The 19,009-nt window shown below is 44.3% G+C and overlaps 1 protein-coding gene across 1 annotated transcript in view; it reads left to right on the plus strand.

Annotated features, from left to right (window-relative positions):
- XRCC2 (X-ray repair cross complementing 2) overlaps nt 1-18,567 on the plus strand; it is a 34,088-nt gene extending 15,521 nt beyond the window's left edge. Inside the window, exons 2-3 of the mRNA XM_033193297.1 lie at nt 5,479-5,560; nt 17,224-18,567. Coding sequence (XP_033049188.1) covers nt 5,479-5,560; nt 17,224-17,945 — 804 coding nt within the window. The 3' untranslated portion in view covers nt 17,946-18,567. The remainder of the gene's footprint in view (nt 1-5,478; nt 5,561-17,223) is intronic.
- The last annotated feature ends 442 nt before the right edge of the window (nt 18,568-19,009 follow it).

The following is a 19,009-nucleotide window of genomic DNA, read 5'->3' on the forward strand; positions in this document are numbered from 1 at the left end:
TGTATTTTTCTTTGAGCTATACTCTTGCGGTCTTGTAGCCCAGTGGTTCTTATACATTGTAGTCTTAGGACTATAGAACACATTTAAAAATGGGAGATTCCACTGGGCACGGTGGCTCATGCTTGTAATCCCAGCACTTTGGGAGACTAAGGTGGGAGAATTGCTTGAGCCCAGGAGTTCGAGACCAGCCTGGACAACACAGGGAGACCCTGTCTCTGCAAAAAGTAAAAAAATTAACCGGGTGTGGTGGCACACACCGGTGGTCCCAGCTACTCAGGAGGCTGATATGCAAGGATTGCATGGGCCCAAGAGGTCACGGCTGCAGAGAGCCATGATGGCATCACTGCACTCCAGCCTGGGTGACAGAGCAAGACCCTGTCTCAAAAAAAAATGGAAGAATCTAAAGAGCTTTTGTTTATGTTATATGTGTCCATGAAACAGAAATTTAAATTTTTAAAATATTTACATTCATGTACAGTGACACACACATTGAATATTTTCATAAAACATATTTTTATGAAAAATAGCTGTATTTTTCTAAGAAAAAACTTAGAAAAGTGATGTCGTTTTACATATTTTCAAATCTTTTTAATATCTGGCTTAATAGAACTGGGTTCTTATGCAGTCTGTTATCATATGTTGATTGGGTTAAAGTACATGAAGAACATCTGTCCTCTCAGAGAAAGTCACGTTGGGGAAGGGAGAGTATTTTAAGACCTTTTCAGAGAGTTATAGATATTCTTCTTGGTTACTGTACCAAACCTTGACAAGTAGTAGTTTTCCTAAAGGCTAACTATAATGTGGGATATAAAATCTTAAGACCTTGGCCAGGTGCAGTAGCTCACACCTGTAATTGCAGCACTTTGGGAGGCCAGGGCAGGTGGATCACTTGAGCCGAGGAGTTCGAGACCAGCCTGGGCAACATAGTGAGACCCTGTCTCCTAAAAATAACAAAAAATTAGCTGGACATAGTGGCACGAGCCTGTAGTCCAGCTACTTGGGAGGCCGAAGTGGGAGGATCACTTGAGCCTGGGAGGTTGAGGCTCATTGTGCCATTGTACTCCAACCTGGGTGATGGGAGTAAGTTATACCCTGTCTCAAAAAAAAAAAAAAAAAAAAGTCTGTCTATAGTTGGAGTGAAATCTACCCAGGAATGATTTCATATCATGCATCTTTTGGATGGTTCACTGAGTTATGTGTTAGGCACAGTTCTCCAGAGGAGAAACACAACCAATAGGATACATGTAGATATATAAGAGGAAATTTATTATGGTAATTGGCTCACATTGTTACCAGGGCGGCAAGTCCGGTTGGGGTCCACAGTCCTCAGTTCTTGTCTTCTTGGAAGAAAGAATTCAGCCAAGACAGAAGTAGATTCAAGGCAGGAGTGAAGGTTTTTTGAAGTAATGTTCACTTGGAAGGGACCAAATGGGCAACTTGAAATATTGAATGCCCCTATTTCCTGATCCTTCCTGGTGTCCTCTCATCCTTCTCCCTGGGTGGGCTGCTGGCTTATTGCCTCATGTGCAGTGACTTGCCAGCATCTGAAAGGGTCCACGGGTGCCATTTGGTGTTTGGAGTTCTGTGCATGCTTGCGTAGGGCAATTTTCCCTTACTGGTCTAGTGCTCCCAGAGGAAGGTCATGTACTGGTCACTCCACCATTTTGCTCCTTACTGCACATTCCTGGACATATTTGCTCAATTCCTAGGATCTTATCAGGAAGTTGTTGCCCATAAGTCCAAGATGTTTCCTGTTAGGAAATTTTCCCCTCCCTGGTGCCAGCTGCAACCAGTTATCATTCCTGAAGAGGCCACCTGGACATTCCTTGGGACCTGTCCTGCCCCACTCACACCTGCCTGTCTACCTACTCTAACAGTGTGATTATGGAGGCCAAGAATTCCCAGACACACCATCTGCAAGCTGGGGAACCAGAAAGCCTGCGGTGTAATTCAGTCTGAGTCTGAAGGGCTGAGAGCCAGGAGAGCCCATGGTGGAACTCCCAGTCCAGGGCTTTAAAGGCTTGAGAATGGTGAAGGGTTGGGGGACAGGCAGCACTGGGGTAAGTCCCAGAATCAGGGGCTCCGATATCTGAGGGCAGGAGATGGGTGTCCCAGCTCAAGAAAAGAGGGATTGGAGGATTCCCGTCTGCATTGGTGAGGACAGATCCTCTTTAATCAGTCTACTGATTGAAATGCTCATGTCCTCCAGAAACACCCTCATGACACACCCAGAAATCATGCTTTACCAGCTATATGGGCATCTCTTAACCTAATCTAGTTGACACATACAATTAACCATCACAGCCACCTTCAGGCTTAATAAGTCTCTAGAAGAACTCATAACTCAATGAAAGCTGTTATGTTCATGGTTATGGTTTGCAACAGCAAAAGGATCTAGATTAAAATCAGCCAAGGGAAGAGACACAATAGGACAAAGTTCAGGAAGTTCCAAGCACAGAGCTTCCAGCTGTCCTCTCCCAGTGGAGTCATCAACAGTGCTAAATTCTCCCAGCAACAATGTGTGACAATAGACAGAATATTGGCAAGCAGGGAATCTCAGCTAAACTCTGATGTCCAAAGGTTTTATTGGGGCTCTGCCATGTGGACATAGTCAACTGCCTGCATAGCTGACCTTAGCTTCCAGCACCTCCAGGTTGGCCTGTCACTGCATGACCCAAAGCCCCCACCATAAATCATTCTTGTGTGGCCCAAGGTTCCCTTCTAAACAGACACTATTTTTTGGTGGGGGGCAGTAGGGGACAGGGTCTTGCTCTGTTGCCCAGCCTGGAGTGCAGTGGCACAATCTTGGTTCACTGCAGCCTCGACCTCCGGGACTCAAGCGATTCTTCTCTGTCCGCCTTCTGAGTAGCTGGGACTACAGGCGTATGCCACCATGCCCAGCCAATTTTTGTATTTTTTTGTAGAGACAGCGTTTCGCCATGTTTCCCAGGCTGGTCTTAAACTCCTGGGCTCAAGCGATCCTCCCACCTTGGCCTCCTGAAGTACTAGAAATACAGGCGCGAGCCACTGTGCCCTGCCCAAAGACACTTTTATCAGGCAAGACATTCCAAGGGTTCAGAATTACCGCTCAGGAGGCAAGGACAAAAACCAGACCTCCCTTTGGGCAAGGTTACATTGTTCACTACACAGTATGTTTCTCATGTCATCACAAAGAAGATTTTTAAAATATTTTTTAATGTGTACTCAAGGGTCATGATTTAGTAAAACCAGTCATTTTTTTTTTTTTTTCATCAAAGACATTCTTACATAAAGCTAGTTTTGTTTGTTCTGCTTGAGTGCAGGTAGTGCTTGGCGATGTGTGCTAATACATTTCCACGCCACTGCCTTGATTATGCTAGCTGTCAGCAGGTACCCACTATTGCTTTTACGACCTTAGTGTCAAACCAGTCTTAATTTTTACTTTTTCTGTTTACGAAAATAGTTTCAGCCACAGTTATGCCCTCAGAACTTCTGCTCTAACTAAGCACCCTGTATCTTTACCTTGTTTTATGACATAAAGCAAGAGGACCGAGACTGCACATTCTTTGAGGGTAGGTTGCCATCTTCATCTTTGTAGTCAACATTTTACCTAGCACAGTGCTTCCTATGCAGCAGAAATTCAGCGAACGCCTGTTAAATGAATGCATAGAACTTTTAATCACTTCAGGAAGTCTTTCCACAACTTGATTTGGTTTAAAAAAATGCAAATAAAAGGTGACTTTTTCTTCCCATTTGTGATAGATTTTTTTTCTTTTGTCATATAGAAGTGTTGTCAAATCTGTGCTGATTCCCAAGAAACTTGAGAATCAGTTTTGTCTCCCTTGTGACAGTTAAATCCTTTACCGAGGTTGCCGCCTGTGATCCTAATGACTTCTGTCATGGTGCAGACACTCCTCCTCCAGACTAGGGTGACAGACTCCAGCCCTCTCCACGTATGGTTTTACTCTCCTCACATCTGTTCCCTAGTAACCAACAAGATGGTCTGTTTGAAATGTGGATAGGCTGGGCACGGTGGCTCACGCCTGTAATCCTAGCAGATTGGGAGGCCGGTGGGGGCGGATCGTTTGAGGTCAGGAGTTTGAAACCAGCCTGGCCAACATGGTGAAACCCTGTCTCTACTAAAAATACAAAAAATTAGCCAGCTGTGGTGGTGGGCGCCTGTAATCCCAGCTACTCAGGAGGCTGAGGCAGGAGAATCACTTGAGCCCAGAAGGCAGAGGTTACAGTGAGCAGAGATCACACCACTGAACTCCAGCCTGGGCAACAGGACAAGACTCTGCCTCAAAAAAAAAAAAAAAAAAAAAGGCGGATAATAAGCCAGGTACTCTTTTCACATATTTAATCCTCATCATCCTTACGAGGGAGGGTGCTGTTTGTTATCCTCACTTTACAGATGAGAAGCCTGAGGACCTCAGTAACCTAGCAGGTCTGGCTCTGGGGTCCCAGATGTCTCCTCTTAATTATGTGCTAAATACTTCTCACTGCTTCGTGTCACACCTGTTGGCTGTTGTCTACAAGCCAAAGATAAGCTCCCAAACATAACATCTGAGCCCTTCCATGCTCTGACTTCTGCTCTTAGGGCTTCCCTGTGTCCTGCCTGTTGGGTGCTGCTACAGTCTCTAGGAGTTCAAATCTGCGCACAGCATCCCTGCGCACAGTGCTGTTTATAGCCTCTGCACTGCGGCTGCTCCTGTCCCTGCTAGCAGGTCTGCTAGGCCTGCCTCTGCCCCTTTCACCTGGCAGAGTCTTACTTAGGAGAGAGCTCAGGTGGTGACTGCTCAAGGAAGTTCTCCTCCACCTTTCTCCTTTGTCCCCTTCCCCAGTGAAATGAAGAGCTCACAATGAATGGGGCAGACAAATGAAGGCAGGTAACTGTAACAAGTGTGGTAAGAATTACAGTGTGAAAGTTAATTATAAGGAAGGTAAAAATTTTGCCATAGCAGTTTGTCCTATACCCTAAACTAGACTATCCATTCCTTTGAGGGTACAGACTCATACTGTCGGTATTTGGTAGATAAACAAAAAGTAAATATCTGAAAAATAAGTAAACACAACATTTCTCCTAAACTAGATTTCTTATTTCATATTTTCTTCCAAATCCACAAAATTATGAACAATTTTTTTTGAGATGGGGCCTCACTCTGTCGCCCAGGCCGCAATCTCTGCCTCTTGGGCTCAAGTGATCGTCCCACCTCAGCCTCCTGAGTCGCCGGGATTACAGTGTGTGCCACCATGCCCAGCTAATTTTTGTATTTTTTGTAGAGTTGGTTTCACCATGTTGCCCAGGCTGGTCTCAAACTGGACTCAACCAATCTGCCCACCTTGGCCTCCCAAAGTGTTGGGATTACAGGTGTGAACCACAGCACCCAGCCTAAAATTTTGAAATCTTACAGACTTTCGGAAAATGGTATAAATACAGATGGCTAGGATTTTCTATTTTTAAATAATGAGTTTTCCTTCTCTCTTTTCTTTTGTAAGCTCCTTGCCCGACTTGAAGGTAGAAGTTCCTTGAAAGAAATAGAACCAAATCTGTTTGCTGATGAAGATTCACCTGTGCAAGGTAAAAATACAACCTTTATAAAAAATAGAAATGCAAATAAAGCTTTATAAAAGGATTTTTCACATCAGCTCCCATGTAGACACATACTCCTGCAAGAGGTTACACAGGTTAAACTGTACACCTGAAAAATGAGACACAGGTTGTGACAGGAAGCTTTTAAGCTTTCCTCACCGGTGTCAGACGAGAGAAGTTCGCTTCTCTGCAGTAAATCTTCAGAATCTGCCTTGACCTCTGTTTTACTCCCAACACACGCTATTTATGCAAGTCCTGCTATTATAGTTTATTTTGAAATTATTTTTCTTTAGAAGTTTGAGGAGTTATAGGGAAGTCCTTAGGTACCCAATTGTTCTCCTAGTATTTCTACAACAGGGAAAACTTACAAAGGGCATGTGCTTAGGTTGATTTTTTTTCTTTTAATGTAGTGGCTTCATAGAGATAAAATTCACCCACTTAAGTGTGCAGTTAAGTGATTTTTAATATATTACACAGTTGTGCAACCATTACCACAACTGATTTTAGAGCATTTTATCTCCTCCTAAAGAAGCTCATTTCTAATCATTGTCATCTCCCATGTTCCCCAGCTCTAGGCAACTACTAGTCTACTTTCTAACTATAGAGTTGCCTTTTCTGAATACTTCGTATAACTGCAATCATGTAATATGTGATCTTCTGTGACTGGCCTCTTTTACTTTGAATCATTTGCATTGTATAATTCATCGTCATCACATCGTAACACATATTAGTAGTTCACTTTTTGTTAAATATTTCATTGCATGGGTATGCATGTTGCTTATCCGTTTGTCAGCGGATGGACATTTGGGTTGTTTCTATTTGCTGGCTGTTATGCATAATGCTGCTGTGGGTATCTGTGTACATGTTTTTCTGTGGATAGATGTTTTCAGTTCTATCGGGTAATACCTAGCATAGGCATTGCTAGGTCATATGGCAATTCTACATTTAACCTTTTGAGAAACTGCCAGACTGTTTTCCAGAGGAGCTTCACATTTTATTTGCACCGTCATTGCATTGCCAACAATGCAGTGATGGTTCCAGTTCCCATATTCTGGGAATAATTGTTATTGTCTGTCTTTCTGATAATAGCCATCCTAGTCAGTATGAAGTGTTATCTCTCTGTGGTTTTTGATTTACATTTTCCTCATGGCCAGTGATGTTGAGTATCTGCACAGGCTTATTGGCAAATTGTGTATCTTTGGAGAAACGTCAGATCCTTTGCTCATTGAAAAAATCAGGTTATAGCCGAGCGTGGTGGCTCACGCCTGTGATCCCAGCACTTTTGGGAGGCTGAGGCAGGCGGATCACAAGGTCAGGAGTTCGAGACCAGCCTGGCCAAGAGACCAGCCTGGCCAATATGGTGAAACCCCATCTCTACTAAAAATGAAGTTTCCAACTGTTACTGTTGAATTGTCTGTTTCTCTCCTGAGTTTTATCATTTTTTGCTTTTGTATTTTGGGGCTTCATGTATTGTTAAGCACACATAACTTTTTATTTTGTCTTATTGCTGGTTGACCCATTTATCACTATAAATGTTCTTCTTTGTCACTTCACACCCATTAGGAAGGCTACTATCAAAAACCAGGAAATAGCAAGTGTTAGCAAGGATGCGGAGAAACTGTAACCCTTTTGCACTGTCGGTAAGATTGCAGGCCGGGCGCGGTGGCTCAAGCCTGTAATCCCAGCACTTTGGGAGGCCAAGACGGGCGGATCACGAGGTCAGGAGATCGAGACCATCCTGGCTAACACGGTGAAACCCCGTCTCTACTAAAAAATACAAAAAAAACTAGCCGGGAGAGGTGGCGGGCGCCTGTAGTCCCAGCTACTCGGGTGGCTGAGGCAGGAGAATGGCGTAAACCCGGGAGGCGGAGCTTGCGGTGAGCTGAGATCCGGCCACTGCACTCCAGCCTGGGCGACAGAGCGAGACTCCGTCTCAAAAAAAAAAAAAAAAAAAAAAAGATTGTAAAACGATGCGACCATTATGGAAAATAGTATGGAGGTTCCTCAAACAATTAAAAATAGAGCTACCGTATGAGCCCATAATCTCACCTCTGGGTATTCATCCAAAAAAATCGAAAGCAGGATCTTGGAGAAATATTGGCACACTCTTGTTTATAGCAGCACTATTCACAATAGCTAAGAGGTAAAACCAACCTAAATGTCCATCAGTGTACTTATAACGAATCCCTGAGGGGAAAAGTATCCATCAGTGGTTGAGTGGTATACGCAAAATGTGATATATACATGCAATTGATATATTATTCAGCCTTACAGAAGAAGGAAATTCTGTCACTTGCTACAACATGGATGAACCTTGAGGACATTGTGCTAAATGAAATAGGCCAAAAAGACAAACTGCCTGAGTCCACTTACATGTAGTTTCTAAGGTAGTTAAGGTAGTTAAATTCACAGAAAAGAAAGTAAAATGATAGTTACCAGGAGCTGCAGAGGTGGAGGAAGTGAGTCATTGTTTAATGGATGCAAAATGTGAGTTTTGCAAGATGGAAAAGTTGTGGAGTTCTGCTTCGTTGCTTCACAGCAATGTGAATGTACTTCACACCCCTGAGCTGTACACTTCTGAATGGTTAAAGTAGGGGCCGGGCACGGTGGCTTACGCCTGTAATCCCAGCACTTTGGGAGGCTGAGGTAAGTGGGACCTGAGGTCTGGAGTTGGAGACCAGCCTGGCCAACATGGTGAAACCCTGTCTCTACTAAAAATAGAAAAAACTAGCCGGGCGTGGTGGCGGGCGCCTGTAATCCCAGCTACTCGGGAGGCTGAGGCAGGAGAATGGCGTGAACCCGAGAGGCAGAGGTTGCAGTGAGCTGAGATTGCACCGCTGCACTCCAATCTGGGCAAAAGAGCAAGACTGTCGCAAAAACAACTTCCTTCTTAAATCAGATAGATGAAAAAATAGTTACAAATATAAAAACACATTTATACTATCTTTTTTTTTTTTTTTTTTTTAAGATGGAGCCTCACTCTGTTGCCCAGCCTGGAGTGCAGTGGTATGATCTTGGCTCACTGCAACCTCCACCTCCTGGGTTCAAGTGATTCTCCTGCCTCAGCCTCCCCAGTACCTGGGACTACAGGTGTGTGCCAGCACACCTGGCTAATTTTTTATTTTTAGTAGAGACAGGGTTTCACTATGTTGGCCAGGCTGGTCTCAAACTCCTGACCTCAGGTGATCCACCCACCTTGGCCTCCCAAAGTGTTGGGATTACAGACATGAGCCACCACACCCGGCCTGTACTGTCTTTTATATTTACATAGATAGTTACATTTCCCTGTGCTTTTTATTTTCTCATTTGGATTTCAGGTACTGTCTAGTGTCCTTTCATGTAGCCTGAAGGACTCCCTTTAGTATTTCTTGTACAGCAGATTTGCTAACCAAAATTCTCCATAATAAAACACAAATTTTGATCAAGTACGTAAGACAAAAAACAGAATGGGCTTTGTACACTCTCCATAGGGAAGGATATTAATAAGGTGAGCCTTATGAAACTGACATTAGTATGTTAAAATGGGTTTGTGGAACAACTTCTACATTAGAATATTATATTATAGAAACATTGAAAAACATCATCATGTTTAGTCACTAACAAAAAAGTTTACTGAAAACTACTGAAGATCCTGTAGCTGTAAAACTAGTTAGATGAGTCCTCCATTGGAACAACAGCAGATAGAAGACTGGGATTATAAAGATTATTTGTCAACAATAGAAGTTTAGCAGAACTCGTTATAGAAAAGCTTCAGTTGAAGTAGTAAGAGATTTAGGGGTTATAGAGTCTCGATGCCATTGTAAACTTTGTTTTTGAGACAGAGTCTTGCTCTGTCTCATCTGTATTTTTAGTAGACATGGGATTTCACCATGTTGGCCGGGCTGGTCTTGAACCCCCAACCTCAGGTGATCCGCCTCCCCTTGGCCTCCCAAAATTCTGGGATTACAGTGTGAGCCACTGCACCCATCCGAACTTTTTTTAAATTTAAATTTAATTTAATTTAATTTTAAATTCTAGGATACATGTGCAGAACGTGAAGGTTTGTTACATGGATAAACGCGCGCCATGGTGGTTGGCTGCACCTGTCAAGCCATCACCTGGGTTACTTGTCTTAGCTATTTGTCCTGATGCGCTCCCTCCCCTCATGCCTTCGGCAGGCCCCGGTGTGTGTTACTCCCCTTCCTGTGTCCATGTGTTCTCATCCAAACGTTTCATTTTATTTTGTTTTATTTTATTTTATTTTTTATTTATATTTTGTATTTTATTTTTTATATTTTATATTATATTATATTTTATATATATATATATTTTTTGAGACAGAGCCTCACTCTGTCACCCAGGCTGGAGTGCAGCTTGATCTCTGCTCACTGCAACCTCAGCCTCCCAAGTAGCTGGAATTACTGGCAGGTGCTACCGTGCCCAGCTAAGTTTTTGTATTTTTAGTAGAGACAGGGTTTCAACATGTTGGCCAGGCTGGTCTTCACCTCAAGTGATCCACCCATGTTGGCCTCCCAAAGTGCTGAGATTACAGTCATGAACCATTGTGCCCAGTGCCAAACTTTTCTTTTTGAGACAGGGTCTCACTCTTGTTGCCCAGGCTGGAGTGCAGTGGCGCAGTGACGGCTCACTGCAGCCTCGACCAACCCCGGGCTCAGGTAATCCTCCCACCTCTGCCTCCTTAATAGCTGGGACCACAGATGTGTACCAACATACCCAAGTAATTTTTGTATATTTTGTAGAGATGGAGTTTTGCCATGTTGCCTAGAATGGTCTTGAACTCCTGGGCTCAAGCCATCTGCCCACCTCAGCCTCCCAAAGTGCTGGGATTATGGGGGTGAACCACCACGTCCAACCTGTAAACATATTTTTAATGCTTTTTTGGATAGGAGTTATTCAGTACCATGTACCAATTCATTACTTCTTTACTTCTATAATGATTATAATCTGCAAATTCAACATATTTGTTATATAGTTGGTAGGCTGGTACCAAGATGATAGATTTTTTGGCTTTTCCTTTCTTTTCCTTATTTTGAAGGATCTTCAGATTCATAACTCTTTCTGACAATCTGTTACCCAAACTCCTTACAGCGTTCTGTTTGTAAGAGTAACTGTCAAGGCCAAATCATCCAGATTTTCTGATTTAGTTTAATATCTTCAAGTGCCAAACCTTAGGGATTTTTTTACTGCAAGTCGTCACGTTCCATACTTTGGCTGGACAAGCATCCTGTAGCAGCCACAGAAACATATGAGACGGTGACTTCAAGTACATTGAAAAGGACGATGTCCCTTCTGTAGAACATAATATTTGATTACAGGTTTTGATCTTGAGGATCAAACAGTAAATGTTTATAAAATCAGTAAAACTGATTTCAGTTCATCATTAAACTTATTTGTGAGGAATTTAGTTCAAGGACCTTAATAATAATTCATGTGTCTCTTGCAAGTTTGCAGTGTCTTCCCCGGTTGTTATAAATGCCTTTTTTATACCTGCTTTGCTATTAATGTGTAAAAGGAAAAGAGTATCTCTTAGGCAGGGATTTAACCTTCAACTTCTTTGCCTCAGTTTCACTGGGGGGGAATCTGCTCTGTCCTTGCTGTTACTCTAGAAGCAGTGAATGCCTAGGCTAGCCCCGTTGTCTCCTGTCTTCTGAGTATCTCAGTTTTAAAAGTTTGGTTCACAAAATAAGATGTTAAATGTGCTTTTGCGGACTACACAGTTAATGCTCCAAGGCCACTATTTTGGACAAACTCAGTGATCTTTTCCCGCCATTTTTCATTGTCATGACTTTTCCGCTGCGTTTATTACTTAGTACTGTTTCATTTTCTTGAAACAGTCTCTTTTGCCTGGTAATGTTTTTCTTCCTGGTTTTCCTGTTAAGTTTCTGTTTTAGCTGTCTTCTAATGCCTCTTCTAACTGTGGATATATCTCAAAAACTTAGTTTTGGCCTTAATTTTAAGTCCATATTACCCACCCATCAAAGAGATTTTTGTTTTTTCTCTATTATTTCTATGTGGATTACTCCTAGACTGCCATAACCAGCCCCTTATTACCATCTTGAATCTTTTTTTTTTTTTTTGAGATGGAGTTTCACTCTTGTTGCCCAGGCTGGAGTGCAATGGCACGATCTCAGCTCACTGCAACCTCTGCCTCCCAGGTTCAAGCAATTCTCCTGTCTCAGCCTCCCAAGTAGCTGGGATTACAGGCGCGTGCCACCATGCCCAGCTAATTTTTATATTTTTAGTAGAAGCAGGGTTTCATCATGTTGGCCAGGCTGGTCTTGAACTCCTAACCTCAGGTGATCCACCTGCCTCATGCCTCAGCCTCCCAAAGTGCTGGGATTATAGGCGTGAGCTACCGCGCCTGGCTTACCATCTTACATCTTATATCTTAGTGGCTGTAGGACATTTTCATTTTGTGACACCTAGAGATACATTAAAAAAAACCCATACCGGCCAGGCGCGGTGGCTCACGCCTGTAATCCCAGCACTTTGGGAGACCGAGACAGGCGGATCACGAGGTCAGGAGATCGAGACCATCCTGCCAAACACGGTGAAACCCCGTCTCTACTACAAATACAAAAATTAGCCGGGCGTGGTGGCGGGCGCCTGTAGTCCCAGCTACTCGGGAGGCTCAGGCAGGAGAATGGCATGAACCCGGGAGGCGGAGCTTGTAGTGAGTGGAGATCGCGCCACTGCACTCCAGCCTGGGTGACAGAGCAAGATTCCGTCTCAAAAAAAAAAAAAAAAAAAAAAAAAAAAAAAACCATACCATTTTGAAAGCTAAATTTTTGCTGGAATACTCAATGTGAATTATGTGAATTAAAAATTTCTACTTTGGGCTGGGTGGGATGGTGCACGCCTGTAATTCTAGCACTTTGGGAGGCTGAGGTGGGTGGATCACTTGAACCCAGGAGTTTGAGATCAGCCTGGGCAACTCAGCAAGACTGTCTCTACAAAAAAATACAAAAATTAGGCGTGGTGGCACAGACCTGTGGTCCCAGCTACTCAGGAGGCTGAGGTGGGAGGACGACTTAAGCCCAGGAGGCGGAGGTTGCAGTGAGCTGAAGTCACACTGCTACACTCTTGCCTGGGTGACAGAATAAGACCCTGTCTCAAAAAAAGTCTACTTTGTATCTATATTTGATGTGTGCAGGTACTTCCAAGCCTATCTTTCAGAAGAACTTTCAAATCACCATATTAGGTTTACCTGCTGTATTAGTCCAGTTTCACGCTGCTGATAAAGACATATCCAAGACTGGGCAATTTACAAAAGAAAGAGATTGAATTGGATTCACAGTTCCACGTGGCTGGGGAAGCCTCACGATCCTGGCAGAAGGCAAGTCCCGTCTGACATGGATGGCAGCAGGCAAAGAGAGCTTGTACAGGAAAATTCTCCCTTATAATAACAATCAGATCCCATGAGACTTCCTCACTATCACGAGAACAGCACAGGAAAGACCTGCCCCCATGATTCAGTGACCCCCTCCCCACTGGGTCCCTCCCACAACACGTGGGAATTCAAATGAGATTTGGGTGGGGACACAGCCACACCTATCACCTGCAGGACTGAGGCCCTCACCACGCTAAGTGTGAGACCCTCACCACGCTAAGTGTGAGACCCTCACCACGCTAAGTGTGAGACCCTCACCACGCTAAGTGTGAGACCCTCACCACGCTAAGTGTGAGACCCTGTGGTCTCTGGCAGCAGGACCCACACTAGGCGGTTTGCTTCTCTTGCTTTGCCTCCTATGTTGGTCCCTGTGTCAACCCTGGTCTAGGACCTTCTTACCTGCTGAGCTCTGCCACCAAAGCCACCACACACCCCACCTGTCGCTCCCTACCAGACCTGCTTCCATTTAAAATGCCAGTTTCACAATTGGCTTTTAGGCCCTTAACCCTCACAAACCAAAACTCATATTTGTATTCTTTAGATGTCTCTCATGAGGATCTTAAGAAGAAGGTAACTGGCCGGGCGCGGTGGCTCAAGCCTGTAATCCCAGCACTTTGGGAGGCCGAGACGGGCAATCACAAGGTCAGGAGATCGAGACCATCCTGGCTAACATGGTGAAATCCTGTCTCTACTAAAAATACAAAAAAAAAGTAAAAATTAGCCGGGCGAGGTGGCAGGCACCTGTAGTCCCAGCTACTCGGGAGGCTGAGGCAGGAGAATGGCGTAAACCTGGGAGGCGGAGCTTGCAGTGAGCTGAGATCGCGCCACTGCACTCCAGCCTGGGCAACAGAGCGTGACTCCGTCTCAAAAAAATAAAATAAAATAAAATAAAAATAAAAAAAAAGAAGAAGGTAACTGATGAAGCACATTCAGAAGATCCTGGGTTTTGTGCTGGGGACAGAATACTCAAGTCCCAACCTTAGAGAAGCTAACAGGAAATGTAATCAGGTAAATAGTCTCTGATTATCTAGTATGACCCGTGTGAGGATGGGAGACGACAGAGTTTGTTATTTTCCCTACCTCAGTGTTATTAGGAGCAAACAGGACATGTCTGAAGCAGCCTCTAAGGCATGCAGTACTCTAGAAAGGTGAGTGGCTGTGGCTCAGCCTCCCTGGCTGCCTGTCTGGGAGCAGGAGAGGGAGGATTTGCTGTGGTCGGCTTCTTGGTTTCCCCTCTGCGCTTCTGCATGGCCCCTTGTTCTCTATCACATGGGACAGTCAAAGACTCTGGGTAGGAGTGGTGGGCTCAGTAACATAGTAAGAGAGGGCACACTGAACATCTGGGTGGAATACAGGTTTAGCTGCTATGTGAACTTTTAATTCGATGGACAGTTGTTAATATGAAAATAATTTTACTCCTTGAGCCTAGAATCTCTTTCTTTCTTTCTTTCTTTTTAGAGACAGGGTCTCCCTCTGTTGCCTGGGCTAGAGTGCGGTGACATGATCATGGCTCACTGTAGCCTCAACCTCACAGGCTCCCACTTCACCCTGAGTAGCTGAGACTGGGACTATAGGCGCATGCCGCCACGCCCAGCTATTTCTTTTTTTAAATTTTTTGTAGAGGCAGGGTCTCCCTATGTTGCCCAGGCTGGTCATGAACTCCTGGGCTCAAGTGATCCTCCCACTTCAGCTTCCAAAGTGCTGGATGACAGACCTGAGCCACTATGCCCAGCCATGTGTAGAATTCCTAAATCCAAAAAAGAAGTCTGTGAGAACTGATAACACACTGCGCTATAAGAAAGCCGAAGCCAGGTGTGGTGGCTCATGTCTGTAATCCCAGCACTTTGGGAGGCTGACACAGGCAGACCACTTGAGCCCAGGAGTTCAAGACCAGCCTGGGCAACATGGTAGAATCTAGTCTCTACAAGAAATACAAAAATTAGCCAGCCATGATGACACATGCCTGTAGTCCCAGCTACTTGAGAGGCTGAGGTGGAATCAGTTTTTAAAGTTCTTCTTAAGGTAAATTTAGAATTGCAAGTTGTATGTAAGATTATGGTAGAAATTTGGTGCAGTCTTGGCTCACTGCAGCCTCTACCTCCTGGGCTCAACTGACCAACCTCAGCCTCCCAATTAGCTGGGACTACTGATGCACACGACCATGGGTGGCTGTTTTTTGTTTTTGTTTTTTTTAATTGTAGTGTCGGGGTCTCACTATGTTGACCAGGCTGATATCTAACTCTTGAGCTCAAGTGATCCTCCTGCCTTGACCTCCCAAAGTGCTGGGAATTACAGGCATGAGCCACTGTACCCAGCCTAGATTTCTTAAACATTATTTGTGAATATTCCAATTTACAACGATTTGTTAAGAAGAAGAAGAAAGGCCGGGTACGGTGGTTCACACCTGTAATCCCAGCACTTTGGGAGGCTGAGGTGGGTGGATCACCTGCGTTCAGGAGTTTGAGACCAGCCTGGCCAACATGGCAAAACCCCGTCTCTACCAAAATACAAAAATTAGCTGGGGGTGGTAACGCACACCTGTAATCCCAGCTACTCGGGAGGCTGAGGCAGGAGAATTGCTTGAACCTGGGAGGCGAAAGTTGCAGTAAGCCAAGATTTCACCACTGCACTCCAGCCTAGGCAACAGAACAAGACTCCATCTCAAAAAAAAACTAAAATTAATCATAAGAAACAAAGTACTTGAATTCTTTGTTTGTTTTTGTTTTTGTTTTTTGAGACGGAGTTTCGCTCTTGTCACCCAGGCTGGAGTGCAATGGCGTGATCTCAGCTCACTGCAACCTCTGTCTCCCGGGTTCAAGTGTTTCTCCTGCCTCAGCCTCCCAAGTAGCTGGGATTACAGGTGCCCGCCACCACACCCAGCTAATTTATTGTATTTTTAGTAGGGTTTCACTATGTTGGCCAGGCTGATCTTGAACTCCTGACCTCAGGTGATCCGCCCGCCTCTACCTCCCAAAGTGCTGGGATTACAGGTGTGAGCCTCTGTGCCCAGCCCTTGAATTCTTATATAGACCATCATTTGGTTGGGGATAATACTTGGCATTTTAACATAGTGTTTCCAATCAGGTAGTTCAGCCATACATTAATAATGACAAGCAAGAGTTGAATGCCACTGTTGAGTGCATTTTGAAAAGCTCTGGAAGCAAGGCAACTTCCCCAGTGTCGTTTGATTTCACTTGTGCTGTCCTCAGTGAGTTATTTGAGCCTGTAGAGAAGGAGAGTTGGAGTCTTTAATGTTCAGAGTAGTTGACTTTGATTTTTAATGCTAGGAAAATAATTTCTAATGCAGCTGGACATGGTTTCAAGAGATAATTCAAATAGCAAAGAACAACTGAAGGCAGTTTGGGAATGTGTAAGGTTGTTTTCAGTTGAAGGATGCTGTTGGCATTTAGGGCCTGAGAGCCATGGGCTCTTGCCTCAATCATGTGTGAAACCTCAAAATCCAGAATTGTTCACCCCATAACATCAGTAACATTGAGAAACCCTAATGAGGGAGTGCTTTCACCTGCAGGCCATAGACGTCCAACTTAGTGGCTTGCCCAGGTGGAGGCTTCTTTTCCTCACATCCTGAGTGGCACAGAGGCAGGCTGTGCGTGGCTGGTGGGGGCTCCGTATGCCCAGAGTCCTGGGCACCTTCTGTCTTCCACGCTGCCATCCTGAGGGGGCGCTTTCATCCTCACTGCTTCCAGATGGCTGCTCCACCCCCACAGGAGGGTGCGGCAGGGCAGAAGGCATCCCTGGATAGAAAAGAATCATCAGCAGAGAGCAGCCTGCATCTCACTGGTGACAGCTGTGTTACCTGGTCACCTTTTCAAAGGAGACCATGCAAAATAGTTTTAAAGTGGACATATTTCCCTCCTCATCAAATTAGGGTTTCATACTTTAGGAAGAGGGGAAGAATGGATATGGTGTCATCAACTACCACAAGTGGTGTGTACGGTAGTCATCCGATTTTTGAAAGGCCCTAGATCTGTGGCTCTTTATTTTCAAACCTCGCAAACTGAAGTGGAAGTGCATGTGAGCCTGGCCCGAGGAGAGTCCCCTCACCTCTTCCAGCCTTCTCAGCGGGCTCTGGTTTCCTTGTGTATTGTATTTGCTTGTACAGCTCCATTTTGGCAAAAGTGAATTTAGATTTTCTTTCACATTCCAGTAAATGTCTTTTTCAACTTTTTTGCAAACTTTGCATTTTGTAGCCTACCCTTGAGCTACTGCATTTTGACTGAGATTTTTAAATTTTACACAGGTGATGTTCTTGAATTTCATGGCTCAGAAGGAACAGGAAAAACAGAAATGCTTTATCACCTAACAGCACGATGTATACTTCCCAAATCAGAAGGTGGCCTGGAAGTAGAAGTCTTATTTATCGATACAGATTACCACTTTGATATGCTCCGGCTGGTTACAATTCTTGAGCACAGACTATCCCAAAGCTCTGAAGAAATAATCAAATACTGCCTGGGAAGATTTTTTTTGGTGTACTGCAGTAGTAGCACCCACTTACTTCTTACACTTTACTCACTAGAAAGTATGTTTTGTAGTCACCCGTCTCTCTGCCTTTTGATTTTGGATAGCCTGTCAGCTTTTTACTGGATAGACCGTGTCAATGGAGGAGAGAGTGTTAACTTACAGGAGTCTACTCTGAGGAAATGTTCTCAGTGCTTAGAGAAGCTTGTAAATGACTATCGCCTGGTTCTCTTTGCAACAACACAAACTATAATGCAGAAAGCCTCAAACTTGTCGGAAGAACCTTCTCATGCCTCTCGACGCCTGTGTGACATGGACATAGACTACAGACCCTATCTCTGTAAGGCATGGCAGCAACTGGTGAAGCACAGGATGTTTTTCTCCAAACAAGATGATTCTCAAAGCAGCAACCAATTTTCATTAGTTTCACGTTGTTTAAAAAGTAACAGTGTAAAAAAACATTTTTTTATTATCGGAGAAAGTGGGGTTAAATTTTGTTGATACGTATCATAGAATAGTCTTTTGCAGGGTACTATGCAAACCTTAAAATTTTTCTTTCTCAAGACAGAGTCTCACTCTGTCTCCTAGGCTGGAGTGCAGTGGCACAATCATGGCTCACTGCAGCCTTAAAACTCCTGGCCTCAAGGGATCCTCCTATCTGTGCCTCCCAGAGTGCAGGGATTACAGGTGTGAGCCACTGCTCGCGTCCAAAAGTTTTTTTTTTTTCTTTTTGAGACAGAGTCTCACTCTGTTTCCCAGGCTGTTGGAGTGCAGTGGCACGATCTCGGCTTACTGCAACCTCAGCCTCCTGGGTTCAAGCGATTCTTCTGCCTCAGCCTCCCACCACCACACTGGCCTAATGTTTGTATTTTTAGTAGAGACTGGGTTTCACCATGTTGGCCAGGCTGGTCTCAAACTCCTGACCTCAAGTAATCCACCCGCCTCGACCTCCCAAAGTGCTGGGATTGCAGGCCCGTGCCTGGCCCTAAAGTTTTAAACTCCAGCGGAATTAACAGTATTTCTTTACAGAATGGATTTGTTAAATTAGCACAGTAAAACTAAAGACTATTCTGTTTCTAGGCTGTTGAATCAACGTGATTTTAGCAATTAAACTTTGTATTAAGCTTGCTTTAAAAGGAAATAAATAATATATACATATATCTGCCTAAATAAAATGAACATGTTTAACTTTGTGTCACATTTTTGGAATTCAGTTAAGTCCTTTGTTAAGAAAGTTTACATGCATTTATTTATTTATTTATTTATTTATTTTGAGATGGAGTCTTGTTCTGTCACCCAGGCTGGAGTGCAGTGGCGTGATCTTGGCCCACTGTAACCTCCACCTCCCAGGTTCAAGTGATTCTCGTGTCTCAGCCTCCCGAGTAGCTGGGACTAGAGGCATGCGTCACCACACCCAGCTAATTTTTGTTGTTGTTGTTGTTTGTTTTTGTTTGTTTTTTGAGACGGCGTCTCGCTCTGTCGCCCGGGCTGGAGTGCAGTGGCGCAATCTCGGCTCACTGCAAGCTCCGCCTCCCAGGTTCACACCATTCTCCTGCCTCAGCCTC

The sequence above is a fragment of the Trachypithecus francoisi genome, unplaced genomic scaffold (assembly GCF_009764315.1).
Source record: "Trachypithecus francoisi isolate TF-2019V2 unplaced genomic scaffold, Tfra_2.0 Lachesis_group4, whole genome shotgun sequence".
NCBI lineage: Eukaryota > Metazoa > Chordata > Mammalia > Primates > Cercopithecidae > Trachypithecus > Trachypithecus francoisi.